General features: G+C 39.3%; 1 protein-coding gene across 1 annotated transcript in view; it reads left to right on the plus strand.

The window, feature by feature from the left end:
• The window catches only part of fam172a (family with sequence similarity 172 member A), a 744,353-nt gene that overhangs the window by 58,329 nt on the left and 665,851 nt on the right, over positions 1–20,173 (plus strand). The window contains exon 3 of the mRNA XM_051930185.1: positions 11,955–12,056. Coding sequence (XP_051786145.1) covers positions 11,955–12,056 — 102 coding nt within the window. The remainder of the gene's footprint in view (positions 1–11,954; positions 12,057–20,173) is intronic.

Consider the following 20,173-nt stretch of genomic DNA (forward strand, 5'->3'; position numbering starts at 1 on the left):
TTGATGTTTGCTATGATCTGAAATGCTCTTTTTGGCTTGGAGAAAAAAAAGTCACCAAAGTCACACGTGTAACTGCAGAATGAATGTCAGAAGTATACAGTCCTCTCGGTGGACTGATTAACAAGACTCTAAGCACATTATACCTGGCTGTATTGATGATAACTACACCCATAAACTGCCACAACTGTTTTAAGACTTTATTTAGAAATTAGTTTCCTCCTGGTATGAAATGATTGAGGGACAGAAGAAAGAAAAAAGTATAGAAGATGCCTATATGCTTTTAGATAAGTTTTGCTCAATCAACCCATTTTAAATGTATGTCAATTATTATTATTTTATTTCTGTGTTGATGAGATTTCATTAAAGAATTTAGTTAATTTGTAAAAGGACATCATTTTTACCCTAAACTAGGTGAAGATAATACATTAAAACATTAGAACACTCTAGACGAGAACAGGCCATTCAGCCCAACAAAGCTCCAGTCCTATCCACTTATTTCTTCCAAAAAAAACATCCAAGTCCCTAAAGTCTTACTGTCTACCACACTACTTGGTAGCTTATTCCAAGTGTCTATCGTTCTTTGTGTAAAGAAAAACTTCCAAATGTTTGTGCAAAATTTACCCTTAACAAGTTTCCAACTGTGTCCACGTGTTCCTGATGAACTCATTTTAAAATAACAGTCTCGACCTATTGGACTAAGATAAAACTGAACGGTTTCAGTAAAGGGATATTTTTGGACAGTCCTTTTGTGATGTTCACTGTCAGGTTTCAAAGAAAGAGCAGCCTGTTAAGACTAAAATAATTTGTAAACTAAGAAGACAGACTTGTTGATGGTGCTGTACAAGAATCAGTAAAAAGCAGAGTAAGTGAGATGGTCCTTGCTGTAGGAAGCAGGATGTGGCAAGGGATGTCAGAGTTTTATTATATATCACAAAGTTATTGTTGATGGACTTGGGGCACGTAATGAGGCGGAGGTAGATGTTGGAGTCAACATATAACGAGGCCTGTACCCTGGATTCTAGTACAGTATGTGATATGTGTTTACATTATATGGTGATGAATAATTCACCATTATCATTACTAGCAAAATGAATAAGCAAACACTATCATTATTAGCGAATAAGGAATAAGCGCAGAGAACATATACATTTAATGCCACACCTTTCTCATATGGCAGGAGATGGACATCTGCTCCCAACCTATCACATGCTTTGCAGCAGGGATAGTTGGAGAAAGTGGTTGCACATACACATTACCAACTCGGAAAGACAATGAATGTGTTTAAATGTGGTTTAATAAACTGGTTATTCACAAAAACCTGGTTTCTAAAATTCCGCGTTAACCCTTGTTTTGGTTAGTGAATCTGGGCTATTGCTCTCCAAGAAACCAGGTTAACACACATAGGTTTCTCTTTGAGTTTTGCGGCCATGTAAACCCTTGACTTTGTTACAATTAATGATTTCATAGTCTGTAGATTTCTGTTGAACTCTGTTAGCTTGTGCATATGTTAGCTTCGCACATGCTTCCTGCAGCCTCAGGTAGAAAATAGCAAACGTGTACAGAAAGATACATTGCCTGAGGCAGGTGCTCAGACATTCACATTATTCCTCTTTTTAAATATTTCAGGAATTGCTAAATTTGTGTTGATGAGCTGAACATACAGTGCTAAGTTTAGCAGCACAATCTTGTGAGCAGTTTTGATGGTAACACATTAAAAGTAATGTGTTACGTAGTCCAATTACTGTTTAAAGTGGCTTCAGCTCTCTGTTGTTTGTTCTGGCTTCTGCCCACTACACTTTCAGCACATTTAATGTGCCTACAAGGAATACTATGATCTTTCAACTGTTCACCCATACTGAGACTTGTGTAGTTTTGAGTTTAACTAGGTTTGTGTCCTGTCTGTCATGTGGCCATTTTTCTCCTTCATTCTTGGCACCACTGCCTTTATCGGTAAGCAATGTGTTACTGGACATATCTTCATTCTTTTTCCAGGCTCAGTGATTACTTTATATTCTGTTAAAGATATTTTGCTTGGAGGCTGAAAAAGAGTCTCCAATTTTACTTTATTAGTTTTTATTAATTGTGAATTTTGTTCTTTGATTAAATTGATCTGATGTTAACTAAAGTTTGTACTAGAGTTTCTTCAAGTTGAGGTGTTTTTTAATAGCCTATTTTAATTTAACTCCTTAAATAGATTCATATGTAAGATTTCTACTGCTGTTCCTTTACTGGGTAGTATTTTCTTCACCTAGCCATAAATGCATCTAGCATACATTTTCCATTTTATTTTACATGTTTTATTAGCTAATGTCTTACCATATATATTTTTCTCCTAGAATTTGCCAATCCCTTGCATGATAATCACACTCTGCAACTTTAATGTTTACAAAAACATCTCCCACTGTATTTTTTGAAGTGGTAGCAGCAGAGCACAATCACAAAAGGCTGAAATGAGGAAATGTTACTGAAGTGATTTATTATTTACTAAAGCAAGCATTATACAATAATCAGCCACTTATTTATATGCATCTTTTCATTTAATGGACTACTCATACATACTGTGTGAATACAGTTTACAGGGAGAATGAATAAGAGTAAAGTAGCATTGTCCTTGGAATATTATCATGCACCGGGCACATTGGCTTTAAAATATCAGGGAAAACATGATCTGGTTTTTATACATTTTGGTGTCACAGGTGTATTAAGAATTAGCCATTATCTAAAATATAAAAATCAAACAGTGTGTCCTATGTTAAGAAACAGACCATTGAAGAGGAGGACCAGCAGAGCTTGGCACAATTTTTGCACAGTAACAGGATAGGCTAAAGTGAGTTATTTAATAGGTGAATACACCAATGCTGCCGAAAGAATCATATCAGAATGCTAAACCTATTATAGCTTATGATTTTTGAGGTTTAGAAGCCAACAACCTGTCCAAGTACCCATCTTTTTGCAAAAAGCAATGGTTTAGAGCAGGGGTCCCCAACCACCGGTCCGCGACCCACTACCGGGCCGCAGCCGTCTGAGAGCCGGGCAGCGAGAGAACTGCCGGCAACGGAGACTCACTCAGACTTTTCAGAACGCTTGGCGGGCGGGGCTTTGCAGCGGCGCAGAGAGAGGAGAGAGACCGAGGTAAGAGAGTATTACAACAAAGTATTGTTACGGTCCCGACAGTTTCCCCATATGACACGAGTCTATAGAAATCGCGTTATTATGAAGTACATTCAGCAGATGCTTTCATTACAACGAAGTGACCTTGAAATGCCTGAATGAATCATCCACAGAGCAGTTAGATCTGTGGTCGCAGCTCAGATGTGCATGTTTGCACAACGATCCCCAAACAGAAACATTGTAAAAAAATTCTTTCTTCGAACTTTCCTTGTACTGTTTTTTTTTTTTTTTTGTTGTTTTTGTTTTCTGTGGTTTTCAGTGATACCTTTTGCTTATTGCTTGTCAACATTTGAAAAACATCCATTGGAATTTAACTCATTGTCACCTTCCTATAGAAACGGCAGACATGAAAAAAACGATAGCAGTGTTAATGTTTGTGATGTGCAATCTGTTGGAATGGCAAATGCAAAGCATATGTCTTTGTTATATGCAAAAAAAGAAGAAAAATCTCAGGTTGCAAACGTATGCGAACTGCTTAATAACTTAATAATAATATAAATGTTATGTAAATTGTGTATAAAACTGCCCCCCCCACTCCCCCCCCCGACCGGTCCGTGGAAAAATTTGCATCTAATAAAGTGGTCCTTGCTGTCAAAAAGGTTGGGGACCACTGGTTTAGAGAACACAGCTTGGGCTGCAAAAACTAATTGAATGTCCTTAGTAGTAATATTTGATGAAATAAATTTCCAACAATTTTGTTATCAGTTAGTTGCTTTATTATGTATTGTGCATGTCATTTCATTGACCAAGAGTAATGTTAATCATATTTTGGTAGAGGCAGAGGATACTTTCAGAATTTTGATCTGGAAAGAAATCCATCTCTTGCAAGGTCTGTAAAAATGTGCTCAATCCGTACAGGAGCAGAAATGTGATGTGGGGGTACCCGAAAAAGAAACACATCAAAGTAATGGTTATCCTGCTTTAACTCACTATATAGGATTGTCTTGTAGCACTTTCAGTGCTTTCTTCTGGCAGCTCAAATTCATTATCTGACATTCCACAATCTGAGTCATCAACAAAAGTTCTATTTCAAAGTATTTCTTTTGATAGCAACTGCCAGTATTTGATGCCATGTTCCTGCCTTGCGCCCTGTGTTGGCTGGGATTGGCTCCAGCAGACCCCCGTGACCCTGTGTTCGGATTCAGCGGGTTGGAAAATGGATGGATGGATGTTGTAAGGAAAAAGAAACCTTACAATACAAGACATTCTGTTCATCCTGTGTTTTTTTGCCATCTAGAGGATAAAGTTGAACAATGCATTCTAGGCAACTTTTGTCAACACCCAGCAATGGTTTAAGGGTCTTTCCACGTCAAATCGACTGATTTACCAGAAATCCCATGCACTTCGGTCTCAAAAAATACAAGCTGTACGTATGTGATCCAGGAGACACCCTGTAAAATTATTTTGGTGTAAGAGAAATACTTTCCAAATTATAGCTAATTTTGTGAGTGGAGAGGGTTGTCAAATTTGACACAGCTTTATTTTTTGATCAATTTCACAAGACCATATCTCAAAAACTAAACCACCTAGCAGGCTCAAATTTTGCATACTAGTACCTTTACAGGTATAGTATGTGAGGAAATCAAAATGTTTGGTACAGATGGCACCACTTCGTAAGAGCAGACCTTTAAAAATTGAGAAAAATATTTTGCATCTTTGGCATGGCCATGTTTAGGCTTTCAGAAAGCATACTTCTAAATGATACAGCCTGCTGAATTTTTTTCCATGTTTAGATAGCTACTCAAGGCTTTTCAAAAGGTTATAAACAAACAAGAAACTGCATCAGGGTTTGACCAGAATATCTTGCAAATGTGAAAAAATTATTTTGGGTTTAGTTTTCAGACCAGTGTACAGTAGTCCTTCGCTATATCGCACTTCGACTTTCACAGCTTCACTCTATCGCAGATTTTATATGTAAGCATATTTAAATATATATCGCGGATTTTTCGCTGGTTCGTGGGTTTCAGTGGACAATGGGTCTTTTAATTTCTGGTACATGCTTCCTCAGTTGGTTTGCCCAGTTGATTTCATACAAGGGACGCTATTACGTATTAAATAAAACTCCTCAAATATATTGTGAGCACGGGGGCTGTTCGCACCCCTAGAGGATATGGCCGCTCCTCAAAAAACGCTGAAAGATTACCTTCACATTGCTCCCTTCCTTGCTGGGCTTACTTGTGGCTGCTTTGTCAAGCGATATGCTTCCCGCACAGTGCTTCGCATGCTTAAAAGATCAAACAGCACGTATTGATTTTTGATTGTTTGCTTTTCTCTCTCTGTCTTGCTCTGACATTCTCAGCTCCTGACAGAGGGGGTGTGAGCAGGGGGGCTGTTCGCACCCCTAGATGATACGGACGCTCGTCTAAAAATGCTGAAAGATTACCTTCATATTGCTCCCTTCCTTGCTGGGCTTCCTTGCAGCTGCTTTGTCAAGCGACATGCTTCCCGCACAGTGCTTCGCATACTTAAAAGCTCGAACGGCACGTATTGATTTTTGATTGTTTGCTTTTCTCTGTGTCTCTCACTTTCTCTGACATTCTCTGCTCCTGACGGAGGGGGTGTGAGCAGAGGGGCTGTTCGCACACTGGCCTAGAGGATACGGATGCTCCTCTAAAAAATGCTGAAAGACTACCTTCACATTGCTGCCTTCCTTGCAGCTGCTTTGTCCAGCGGTGCTTCGCATACTTAAAAGCCCAAACAGCTCTATTGATTTTTGACTGTTTGCTTTTTTCTCTCTCTCTCTCTGACATTCTCTGCTCCTGATGCGCACTCCTTTGAAGAGGAAGATATGTTTGCATTCTTTTAATTGTGAGATGGAACTGTCATCTCTGTCTTGTCATGGAGCATGTTTAAACTTTTGAAAAAGAGACAAATGTTTGTTTGCAGTGTTTAAATAAAGTTTCTGTCTCTCTACAACCTCCTGTGTTTCTGTGCAAATCTGTGACCCAAGCATGACAATATAAAAATAACCATATAAACATATGATTTCTACTTCGCGGATTTTCACCTTTCGCGGGGGGTTCTGGAGCGCAACCCCCGCAATCGAGGAGGGATTACTGTAATGTATTGTGGGAATGTCCAGACAGTTTTTAAAATTAATTTTCCTGTATCCTACATGGTCCCTTTTTTCTCCAAAAAGAAGTCTTACTTTTCTTATGCAAATCTTTCATTTTTATTTTCCATTATATGAATGGGTTCAATTCAGCATTTGTCAGTAATGATAATCATCAAGTTCTTCATCACAAACTTGGTTATAGGATTAATGGAAAAAAATAAATCAACAAAGGCACATTAAGCACAACACAAGAACAACATCTGCTTGATTTATCATTAAATACAACACTAGTTATAATGAAATGTTAACATATTGGTATTGCAGCAGTACGAATGTGAGGCATTTCATAACTGTTTCAATTGAAGTACAGAGTGTAGGGCATTTTTGTCTTTGAGATCAACATGATACTTCCTCCCAATGACCGTTGTAGGTGCACTGTAATAGTACATAATAAATATCATCTCTAGGTTGTAGTGGTCTGGTGCTGCTAAGATTCACACCATCAATATGACGGAGATTTATTATATTTTGTAGAGGAGATCCCAGGGACGCTCCCAGCCTTGGCCCGACCCGCACACACTCAAAAACAGAGACAAAATAAAGCACACTGGGAACTAACAACAATTAAGAATATAATGATATTAAATAATATAAATGAAAACAATAATACCACCCCTGTACCCCTACGGTGATATTACATTAAACATATAAACACAAACAACTCCACACAGCAAAGTCCATGGAAACAACACCGGATGCAATTAAAGATGATGATAGTGAGTCCAGAGATCTGCACACTGAAAGGGAATGAAAAAACAGTCCTACTGGTAGACACTGTAAGGGTGAAGATGGATGGATGGTTCAGGAGCGCTTCTTTTCTTGCAGGGAAGCCAATAAATCCACTATCAGTCCTCAGCACACAGGTTGACAGAAGACGATCCAGACCCCAACAACGACACAATCCAGGACACAATGACTAAATACGGCTTAATCAACAGGAGGCCGTCCGACAGGTAAACGGAACACAAAATACAACAACCAAAAAACACCCTTTTTTCTCTTTGGACACCTGCCCTCCTTTTAAACCCCTCTGACCACCTTTGACCCCCAACAACCCCTGCAGGGACTGCTGGGAGATGCGGTTTTAACTAATAGTAGCACTACTACAAGGTGGCCAATGGAAAGACTGTGCAGGGTAGTTTGGATGCATGAAACATATCAGGATGTCTGATTCCGCTTCACTCTTGTCAAGAATCACACCAGTCCAACATTTTTCATCATACATGTACCGAACGTAGCCTCCAATAGGACACTGGTCGGGAGTGTGATAGTGAGAATGCAGGATCTCAGCTGCTGGTTCAGTGGTGAATATTCAGACAGTCAGTTGACTGTCTTACCAGTCACCTGGCTGACTCTGAGTTTGCCATCTTCTGTGGGATGTAAGAGTGGTATTCTCAAGTACCAGGTACTGTTTTGGCCATGTAGAATCACATTCTCAGTCCAGCAACATGAGATAAAACATCATCATTTGATATGAAAAAAGTTGGACATTTTTGATAACTTGCCGATTCAAATGTCAATGATTACCATTATTGACTCATGCTGCATTCATCCTATGTTTAGGATGGAAAATAAACATGAAAGATTTTCATAAGAAAAGTAAGGTCTGTGTTTTGAGAAAGAATGGACAATGTAGAATAAATTACATTTTTTTAAATTATCTGCACATTTCCATATGCCTTTAGGCTGCTCTGAAAATGAAATCCAAAATGATTTTTTGGATTTGAGAGGTCTGCTGTTCAAACCCTGATACAGTTGCATTTCTGTTTTTTGATTTTTCAGAAAGCCTATATAGTTATCTGAATAAGGAAAAACAATCAAAAGTCTGTGTTGGTTACATATATGTGTTTCTGAGGCCTAAACATAGCCCAGCCAAAAACTCAAATTATATTTTGGTCAAATTCAAGAGGCTTCTTTGACCATGCAGGGTCATCTAGACCAAATGTTTTATTTTCGACACATACTATACCAATCAGTGTACAGCATGCAAAATCTGAGCTTGCTTGGTAGTTTAGTCTTTGAGCTATGGTGTTGTGAAATTTGATGAAAAAATTAGGCCGTATAAAATTGACACCCCCACTCCACTTGGTATACTGGCTATATCTTGGAAAATATTGATCTTACATCAAAAAATAATTATAGGGTGTCTCCTGAATAACATGGGTATACAGTGGGGCAAAAAAGTATTTAGTCAGCCACCAATTGTTTAAGTTCTCCCACTTAAAAAGATGAGAGAGGCCTGAAATTTTCATCATAGGTATACCTCAACTATGAGAGACAAAATGAGAAAAAAAATCCAGAAAATCACATTGTATGATTTTAAAGAATTTATTTGCAGATTATGGTGGGAAATAAGTATTTGGTCACCTACAAACAAGCAAGATTTCTGGCTCTCACAGACCTGTAACTTCTTCTGTAAGAGGCTCCTCTGTCCTCCACTCGTTACCTGTATTAATGGCACCTGTTTGAACTCGTTATCAATATAAAAGACACCTGTCCACAACCTCAAACAGTCACACTCCAAACTCCACTATGGCCAAGACCAAAGAGCTGTCAAAGGACACCAGAAACAAAATTGTAGACCTGCACCAGGCTGGGAAGACTGAATCTGCAATAGGTAAGCAGCTTGGTGTGAAGAAATCAACTGTGGGAGCAATTATTAGACAATGGAAGACATACAAGACCACTGATAATCTCCCACGCAAGATCTCACCCCATGGGTTCAAAATGATCACAAGAACGGTGAGCAAAAATCCCAGAACCACACGGGGGGACCTAGTGAATGACCTGCAGAGAGCTGGGACCAAAGTAACAAAGGCTACCATCAGTAACACACTATGCCGCCAGGGACTCAAATCCTGCAGTGCCAGACAGTGCTTAAGTCTGTACATGTGCAGGCCCGTCTGAAGTTTGCTAGAGAGCACTTGGATGATCCAGAAGAGGATTGGGAGAATGTCATATGGTCAGATGAAACCAAAATAGAACTTTTTGGTAAAAACTCTACTCGTCGTGTTTGGAGGAGAAAGAATGCTGAGTTGCATCCAAAGAACACCATACCTACTGTAAAGCATGGGGGTGGAAACATCATGCTTTGGGGCTGTTTTTCTGCAAAGGGACCAGGATGACTGATCCGTGTAAAGGAAAGAATGAATGGGGCCATATATCATCAGATTTTGAGTGAAAACCTCCTTCCATCAGCAAGGGCATTGAAGATGAAACATGGCTGGGTCTTTCAGCATGACGATGATCCCAAACACACCACCCGGGTAATGAAGGAGTGGCTTCGTAAGAAGCATTTCAAGGTCCTGGAGTGGCTTAGCCAGTCTCCAGATCTCAACCTCATAGAAAATCTTTGGAGGGAGTTGAAAGTCCGTGTTGCCCAGCGACAGCCCCAAAACATCACTGCTCTAGAGGAGATCTGCATGGAGGAATGGGCCAAAATACCAGCAACAGTGTGTGAAAACCTTGTGAAGACTTACAGAAAACGTTTGACTTCTGTCATTGCCAACAAAGGGTATATAACAAAGTACAGTAATCCCTCGCTATATCGCGCTTCACCTTTCACGGCTTCACTCTATCGCGGATTTTATATGTAAGCATATTTAAATATATATCGCAGATTTTTTGCTGGTTCACAGATTTCTGCGGACAATGGGTCTTTTAATTTCTGGTACATGCTTCCTCAGTTGGTTTGCCCAGTTGATTTCATACAAGGGACGCTATTGGCTGATGGCTGAGAAGCTATCCAACTTACTTTTCTCTGTCTCTCTCCCTCTCTCTCTTGCTCTGACATTCTCTGCTCCTGACAGAGAGGGTGTGAGCAGGGGGGCTGTTCGCACACCTAGACGATACGGACGCTCGTCTAAAAATGCTGAAAGATTACCTTCACGTTGCTCCCTTCTGTGCAGCTGCTTCGTGAAGCGACATGCTGCACGGTGCTTCGCATACTTAAAAGCTCGAAGGGCACGTATTGATTTTTGATTGTTTGTTTTTATCTGTCTCTCTCTCTCTCTCTGACATTCTCTGCTCCTGATGGAGGGGGTATGAGCTGCTGCCTTCATTGCAACTGCTTTATACGGCGGTGCTTTGCATACTTAAAAGCCAAACAGCCCTATTGATTTGTTTGCTTTTCTCTCTCTCTCTGACATTCTCTGCTCCTGACGCGCACTCCTTTGAAGAGGAAGATATGTTTGCATTCTTTTAATTGTGAGACGGAACTGTCATCTCTGCCTTGTCATGGAGCACAGTTTAAACTTTTGAAAAAGAGACAAATGTTTGTTTGCAGTGTTTGAATAAAGTTCCTGTCTCTCTACAACTTCCTGTGTTTCTGTGCAAATCTGTGACCCAAGCATAACAATATAAAAATAACCATATAAACATATGGTTTCTACTTCGCGGATTTTCACCTTTCGCGGGGGGTTCTGGAACGCAACCCCCGCGATCGAGGAGGGATTACTGTATTGAGATGAACTTTTGTTATTGACCGAATACTTTTTTTCCACCATAATTTGCAAATAAATTCTTCAAAAATCAGACAATGTGATTTTCTGGATTTTTTTTCTCATTTTGTCTCTCATAGTTGAGGTATTCCTATGATGAAAATTACAGGCCTCTCTCATCTTTTTAAGTGGGAGAACTTAAACAATTGGTGGCTGACTAAATACTTTTTTGCCCCACTGTACCAGGTAATTTTTCCAGAATTCTTTTAGTCCGAAGTGCATAAGCCATTGGTTGATTTGACATGGTATGGTCAGGTAGAAGTTCCCTAGAGCACCAACTGTAACCGAACATTAACTCTTTCTGGGCTGATGTTGACTTTTGTTAAAATTCACGGGTAGAGGGCGGTAATAGGCTGTAAACTGTGACAAAACTCGCCCTTACGTTTCAGTTCGACTCTTTTTGGTTGAAGGAAAATTACATAGCTTTGTTGATTTGACCTGGATTCCCTGCGCATCCATGAGTAGTGAAGAGCAAACAGCCTCTAAAATGGCATCAACATCTGGCAAGATTAAAGCAAATGTGCAAAGCAAAATACTCCATGGATGTTTTACATATTATCACTGAATCGGACTGTGACTTTTTGGACTCTGAGTTTGATGCAAGTGATCTGGAGATGGTTATCGAAAATGAAAGTGGGGTACCAGCATCAGCCGGCTGATTGTGGTGCTGAACACATTTGTGTAGCTGATATGCCTACAGTAGCGTTTGCCTAGGTGGACCACCACTTACAATGACAAGAGGTACAGACTATATTGCATCACAGTGCGACTGCCACCATCGCCCACCTGCTGTGCGAAGACAGAAAGTTAGCTGGCCTGCTGTGCATTCATACTGGCTATTGAGCCGCCCCTGCACAGCCACTGCTGTTAGAGATGCCAAACATGCGCCAACAGCAGCCACAGCATGTAGCAGCAGACATATTACGTTGATTTATGTATGAAATCAGTGCATTGTGTGCTTTTCAGAAAACTGAGTTTTTTGGAAGAAATATTCAGCCCTCAAAGAGTTAAAAGTGTTACTAACAGTCTACTCTCTAATAACAAATTAATCTCCTGCTACATTTTAAATTTTGTAATTTTATGTTAAAGTACAGTATGTTACAGTTAGTAACATTATAAGTATGGTGTTCTGAATACCTTAGCTTTTTACTTCTTATTCTTCTTTTCAGATTTATTATCAAGGATCGATCTTGATGAATTAATGAAAAAAGATGAACCACCACTAAATTTTCCGAAGACATTAGAAGAATTTGAATATGCATTTAATGAAAGTAAGAGATTTTTAAATTGTTTACTGTAAAAACAAACATTGCAAATGGTTAATGTTTCCTTGTGGAAGATGTAATTTAGTGCTCATAAATACAACAGGCTACTGAAAGTACAATTGATTCACTGCCTAAAACCATCCAGTAGCTGAGACTCAAAACCTAATAACTTATATTATTACAAAAATGAGTCATTTTTATGGTTTACATAAGTAAATCAACATTGGTAAAGCAAGTAAGATTTTCATGGGTTTTCTTCTTTTGTAACTTGCATTCTACTCTCTAAAGCATAAAGTATACATGCAGTACTTTTTCGAAGATGTAGCTGTTTAAACGTGTTTGTGAACAATTAACATTTCTTTAAGTTATACTGACAGCCTTTTGAACAAAGTTTAATATTCTCCAGTTTATTTTAAAACATTTCAGTTGTTTGAAGTAATTAAACTGCAATCAAGTAGTTAATTGTAATTTTGTTTATTATTTGCATTCACCTAAACATAAGCTTGTATAATTTCAGAGCAATTACTTATGAAGTATATTGTAAAGTGTAAATATTCTATGATTACTAAGTGATATTATTTAATTTTCCTGCACTTTTGTTGTCATTGTTACTTTTAGTTAGTTCTTTAAAACCAATTTTAAAGAAAAAATACTTGTCTAAGTATTACAGATCAAAATAAACAAATTAAAGTATTATTTTTTTAAATTCATGATTGTTGTATTTGTTTCTAAATAAATTTGTGGACTATGGCTCTACTTTTGTAAAACATTCATCCTAAAAATCCACCCATTTTTAAGAATCATATACAGTTCTATGCATACATTTGGACTTCCTGAGCAGATTATACTGTATATTTTGTTGACATTTGAAGTGAAAAATAGTACTTTAAAACAGTGGTATTTTTATAAAAATGTTAACGTTCAGTTATTGTTTATTTGCTATACTAAAAAAATAGTAAGGACAGAATAATAAAAAGGCCTATGAATAGGCTTATAACAAACACACTCCTGGTTGTATAGCACTAACAATGATCATAAATATATTTCAATATTTTATTAATGCACACATATCTAAGGATATATACAGTACATGTGCACTTATTCATTTATATGTTAAATTATCCCCTAAAAAATGTGTACCATAACAATTTTGTTGGCAGTAAAGTTTTTTTTTTTTAATATTTAACTCAACATGGACTATATTATTATATACAGCTCAAAAAAGGAACACTTTATAATCAGATTATAGCATCAAGTCAGTGAAACCTCTGGGATATTGATCTGGTCAGTTAAGTAGCAGAGGGGGTTGTTAATCAGTTTCAGCTGCTTTGGTGTTAATGAAATTAACAACTGGTGCACTAGAGAGGCAACAATGAGACGACCCCCAAAACAGGAATGGTTGAACAGGTGGAGGCCACTGACATTTTTCCCTCCTCATCTTTTCTGACTGTTATTTCACCAGTTTTGCATTTGTCTATGGTCAGTGTCACTACTGGTAGCATGGGGCGATACCTGGACGCTACAGAGGTTGCACAGATAATCCAACTTCTCCAGGATGACACATCAATATGTGCCATTCCCAGAAGGTTTGCTGTTTCAGGACAGGGAGGTAGAAGGTCCTTAACCCATCAGCAATACCGGTATCTGTTCCTTTGGGCAAGGAGGAACAGGATGAGCACTGACAGACCCCTACAAAATGACCTCCAGCAGGCCACTGGTGTGAATGTCTCTGACCAAACAATCAGAAACAGACTTCATGAGGGTAGCCTGAGAGCCAGACGTCCTCTAGTGGGCCCTGTGCTCACTGCCCGGCACCGTGCAGCTCAGTTGGCATTTGCCATAGAATACCAGAATTGGCAGGTCCACCACTGGCGCCCTGTGCTTTCACAGATGAGAGTAGGTTCACCCTGAGCACATGTGACAGACGTGAAAGGGTCTGGAGAAGCTGTGGAGAACGTTATGCTGCCTGTAACACCGTTCAGCATGACTGGTTTGGTGGTGGGTCAGTGATGGTCTGGGGAGACATATCTATAGAGGGATGCACAGACCACTGCAGGCTAGACAACTGCACCTTGACTGCCATTAGGTATCGGAATGAAATCCTTGGACCCATTGTCAGGCCCCATGCTGGTGCAGTGGGTCCTGGGTTCCTCCTGGTGCACGACAATGTCCGGTCTCATGTGGGGAGAGTATGCAGGCAGTTCCTGGAGGATGAAAGAATTGATACCATTGACTGGTCCCCACACTCGCCTGACCTAAATCCAATAGAACACCTCTTGGACATTATGTTTCGGTCCATCTGACGCTGCCAGGAGCTCAGTGATGCCCTGGTCCAGATCTGGGAGGAGATCTCCCAGGACACCATCTGTTGTTTCATTAGGAGCATGCCCCTACATTGTCAGGCATGCATACAAGCACGTGGGGGCCATACAAACTACTGAGAACGATTATGAGTTGCAGCAATGAAATTTCGGCAAAATGGACTAGCCTGCCACATCATTTTTTCACATTGATTTTCGGGGTATCTTTGAATTCAGCCCTCTGTAGGTTGATAATTTTCATTTCCATCAAACGATGTGGCATCCTTTCGTTCCTAACACATTACCCAGTCCATATCTGTATAGATATCCAGCATGATTTTTTTTCCCATTGAGATCTGATGTGTTTTCAAAGTGTTCCTTTAATTTTTTTGAGTGGTTTATGTATAAACTTCAATTTATCAATTTCGTACATATTGTGCTCTCACCACCTCCAATGTACACTTAAGAAGGAGAAACAAATGTCAGATGTGTCTGTGCATTAACAAAAAATAAACACAATGTCATTTAACTTTTTTAAATGTTAACGATAAAACATGATATTGTGAAAACACGACATGCTTAATCTTTTACTTTTTATTCAGGTATTTTTTAGGAAAACATAATACTTAAAACACATCAGCAATATTAGTAATCCGTAATCTTTGTTGCCCATACATCAATATTATGTAAAACAGATTCATACAGTATCAGTTGGGCACTTCTCTTAATTATAGAGTTGCAAATATGCAATATATCAATTCCAATGTTTCTTTAAAATTTTATTGAACTTAAAATTTACTACAATACAGACCTGGATTTGCCTTACCCTCAGTCAGCCTAAGCCCTACTGAAATGTCAGGCTTCAGCTTGCACTGGCCCAGAAATGTAGTTACAACTATTAAAGTTCAAAAAATACCCACAAGAAAAGGAGAAGAGGAAAAAAACATTAAACCTATAGTGCCAAAGATAAAAAATTAAAAGTTCCTTTAGGATTTAAGAATTTGTTTTTTTTATCTTTTCCATTTTCTTCACTAAACCCCTGCATAAACAGCCATGCAAAAGCTTTATGTCCTATATCTTAGTGGTATTTTTATAATTAAACTACAGAACACAGATTTAACCTGTTCATTATAAGAAAGTGAAATTTTGTAGACTTATTGTTCAGTGACCATAAAGTAGTAAATAAATTAAATCCCCTTAAACATACTTTATAAAACTAATAAAACAAGTACAAAAATATTTACCCATCATATACATGCCTTAAAAGAAAAATAAAATACATTCATGTCTTAATTACAAGCCACAGTTCTAATGAAATTGTAGCAGACTCGCCATATAGACTGGCATGCCTTTCTGTAAGTGGGAACTAGTCAATATGAATTTCTAATTTTAAATAAAGTGAATCCTTTTTCACTTTTTAAACAAAGAACTAATTTCAACATAAATGAACAGCAGAGATGCTAACAAGCTGTTAGATACAAGGCTAACATAGTTAAAGGAATGCTCCACCCAAAAGTGATATTTTTTTTATTTGTTACCTACTCCATGTAGTTTATAGTGTTGGCTGAGAAGAAATTTTAATCTCATGTTTTCGTGATGTAGGTTGTAATGGTGGCTGAGAAGAAATTTTAATCTCATGTTTTCATGGAGATATTACATATTGAATATTCAAACTCAACAGAACCCTGCAGCGTCCAGTTCTGTGCATAAGCAAAGATGGGAGAAACGTCCATAGAAAATAGAAAAAACTCCATTTGTGTGGTCAAAATGTGCAAAATGTGTGCATTTTCTGATAAAATATTACTTCTGGAAAACTCTGTGCTGAAGATCAACAAGACAAATGTCATTCCCACAATACTGTGCCTTTGAATTGAAGCTCAGGCACTACCCCATTCATTGATTATATGAGAGCTGCTTATAGTTTGAATTAAGTCTGCCTTTAGCAAGCAATCCAAATTCTAAAACTGAAGTGTTGATTGGAATACAACTATATTTACAGGTTATTAATATTGTAGTTGGATTATTGTTTAAATTTTAGTCAATTAATTTCAATCTCACTATTCCCACTGATGTTTGACAAGATGGAGCCCATGAAAGAGAAATTTAGAGAGCTGCTTTGAAAAAAATGTTTTATTAATGGAGCAAAGGTTTTGAAAACACCAGCAAATTACATGTTCAAACATAATTTAAAAATGCCATCAGTTAGAAGTTATTAGTTGTTACTAATAATTACATTCTGATAGCATAGTGTTCATATATTATACTCCATTTTATTTAAAAAATTCTTGGTTACTACAGTAGAGTCTCGCTTATCCTACCTTCGCTTATTCGACATTCCGTATTATCCGATGTCCCACCGCAAAAAAAAAAAAACGCATCAATCGGCAACAAGAACTGCAAGTTGCGAGCGTGAGCGTAGTCTATTTTTGTAAGGAAAATAAGGAAATCTACAAATGTAAGATAAACAATTATTTTCCACACAGTAAAATAGTACAATCATCCCTTACTGAAACAAGTTAAATTCATGAATATCTGAGTGAACACCCCTCCCTGCATTACTTGCACACATAGTCACTCCATAAAATCAGGACCAGCATAAAGTCATAAGTATTCTGATTCCTTGCTGTATGCAGTTCAAATGTCCCATTGCTTCCGTGTATACTTTGAGCAATTCTGATTTTGTGTTTAGATTGCTTTTCAGTTTTGGATTTCTTTTTATTCCTTTTTAACTTAGCACACCATGGATTTGTTTATACCATATTTATGGCCCACAGACACAAAGGAGTGTCCTGCTTTTGTCATATCTATGAAATGTCTTTTCTCTTTTTACGTGCAGGCTCACTAGCACTACACCTTTGAATAGGGCTAAGAAAGTAGCACTTCACATTTTGCTTAATTTGCTTAAGTGGTTGAAGCAGATACCTAAAGTGCACTAGGCGTGTGACTAGTGATTGGTAAGTTATGTGAAGATTACATATTTTGAACAAAAAACATCCAGGTCTTAAAGTGAATCAGAGCATCATTCAGTCAGATATATAGATATTCATTTTTTTAGATTTCCAGTTGCATATTATATTTTCTATTGAGCTCAAGAGACCTACAGCAGTTGTCCTGTATCAAGATAATGTTATGTATATTTTATATTTTATCAGTGTTTTTTTATTTTGAGTTATTGTTTTTATGTTATTTTTTATTGGTTTCATATGTGATTAGGTGTTAGTGTACTGTTTCTTTAAATGTGAGTATGTTTCATGTTCTTTGTGAGTGGAACCCCCAATAGGCAGGCCACTTGTTCATCTCTTTTTAAGATCTGCCTCCAGCTCTATAAAGGCTGTGAAAACAGGAAGTTCAGTGGGATCCATTTGTGATTGTGAGTTGCAATTGTATATATTATTGTTTGGTACTGGGTTTTCTGTTATTTTCTATAATTATTGGTCTTGTTTTAAAGATTTTGATTAACAGACTGTGTTACAGACCCCATGACCTTGCCCAACACCCAGTCCATGCAAGCATTGAACATAGTAGGTACCCCTGACGAAGCACAGAATCAACTGGGAAAAATGCAGAGATTCTGCGTCCACTCTGCACAACACTCACAGTACCAGTGTTCAGGCCGGCCATGATATCCAGCAAACTTGAGGGGATCCTGCAAAGTCTCAGGATGTTTCATAGGGCAGCTTGAGCAACTGATTTGAATGCTTTACGAAAGAAAAGACTGCAAAGAAACTCCCAATATTCGCATTTGCGATTCATGATGACCGATAGTGCCAGAATGTGGTCGATAGTAGACTTCTTAGGCGTAAAACCAGACTGCTCCAGCCACGGATTCTATTGAGGATGACCCTAGTGAGAGAACCTTACCTGGCACAGAGAGAAGTGTTATCCCCTGTAGTTGCTCAATCTAGGCGATTACCCTTCCCTTTCCAGATAGGAACAACAAGTCCCGTTTTCCAGTCAGTTGGAATGATGGCCATCTCCCAGATGGAAGCAAAGACTGCTTGCAATATCAGGAGGATACCCATACCACCAGCCTGGAGAAGTTCATCCCAGATACCACAGATCCCCGCAGCCTTCCCTACCCTCAGCTGGTTCACCACCTGTGCAATCTCAGTGAGATTGGGTGGTTCACAGCAAATTGGAGGATCTTCCTGAAGAACCATAGACCCAGAGATATCCGACGTCCTACCCCGAGGATCACCTTTAAACAGCTGCTCAAAGTAGCCAGCCCAACGGGTCACAACTGCAGTGTCATCCGTAAGAACTGTTCCATCAGCCGTCCTGACTGTGGCTCTCTGGGGAACAGATTTGGATGTGCGTAATGCTTCTTTTCCTCTGTAAGTGGGACGTGGGTCACTGGGCCATAGATGGTGTGTCACTAGCTTACAGATTCCTCTTATCAAATGCCTCCTTAACTGCCATCAGAGCCCTGCAGCCATCCTTCTCAGTTTTCGGTATAGACCGGAGTTGCCATCAAGCCGTGCGCTGCAACTCCTCCTGATGATATCCAGGCTGCCCTGCAGGATGAAACACCTCCTTCTGGAAACACTGGTAACATCAACATGACCCTCCGTAACCTTCAGGGTCTTATCACGGAAGGTCCCCCACATCACATTATGATCGGCAGTCGCACCCAAGTGTGTAAGTTCCTCACACAAACTGTGTGCAAGCTTGTCAGAAACAGCCTGATCTTGGAGTCTGGCCAGGTCCAGCCTCACTTTCCTAGTAGGTGCTAACCTACTGGACCTAAGTTGGATCTTCAGGGTAGCAACAACAAGTCTGTGGTCAGAATTCACAAACTGGGCACTTCTGGTGACCCTGCAGTTTTGTAAGAGCCTTCAGCGTCTGCCCATTAGGATGTGATTGATCTCCTTCACTGCACCACCAGTATTAGAGTATCAAGTCCGGTGATGTGGCTGAGGGTGCTGGAACCAGGATCCAGTGATTTGCAACCCCTGACCTTTTGCAAAGTCAAGGAACATGGAGCCAACTTTCACCACGGTCACCAGACCCATGGAGAGTAAACAGTCTTCATAACCAACCCTGTCAGTTCCAGTGGTTACGTTGAAGTCACCCTTGACCAGAAGAGTGTCACCTTGCGGGCACCCATCAACCACTGAGCAAAGTTGTGAATAAAATGTCACCCTCGCTGAGACATTACTCACGGTGGTTGGAGCATTCACTGAGACAACAGACAATCGTTGAAGGAGTGACTTTGAACAACATCGGAAGGAACAGATCTGCCACAGCAACAGCTACTCCCTGAGTTTGATAGCCATCAGAGCAACCATAACAGTAAAAGGTGTACCCACCTACAGAGATGTGGCCAGTCCCAGGTCTGTGTACCTCAGAGAGCGACACCACTGAAATGCGGAGTTTACAAATCTCCTTTGACAGCAGAGGAAGATGATCATCATGCTGGAGAGACAAGACATTACATGTGCATAATCGGATGGGCCACCTCAAATTGGTACCTGAGTGCTGCCATGGGTGGGTGACAGCTCAGTACCACACCGGTTCTGATCCCTAACTGGCCTTCATAATGCAAGCAGCCTGTAGCAGAGCTACTCCCACAGAGAGCAGAAAGGAGTCCTGTCCGTCGTTTCAGAGCTGTGTTAATTTTTTTTTACGATGGCTGGAGTGCCAATCCTGCCACCAACCCCCATAAGTTCACTGCAAGTTGGAGCACCGCTTGCAGGGCCAGATGCAGTTTAACGTCATACCCAGGACAAGTTGCTTGGTGTACTGCGCTATAAATGTATTGTGATATATCTTGCTGCTGCATGGACAGCTGTGAGGAATGAGAAGTAGGTGAAAGCACTTTTT

This window comes from Erpetoichthys calabaricus, chromosome 7, assembly GCF_900747795.2.
Source record: "Erpetoichthys calabaricus chromosome 7, fErpCal1.3, whole genome shotgun sequence".
Classification (NCBI taxonomy): Eukaryota; Metazoa; Chordata; class Cladistia; order Polypteriformes; family Polypteridae; genus Erpetoichthys; species Erpetoichthys calabaricus.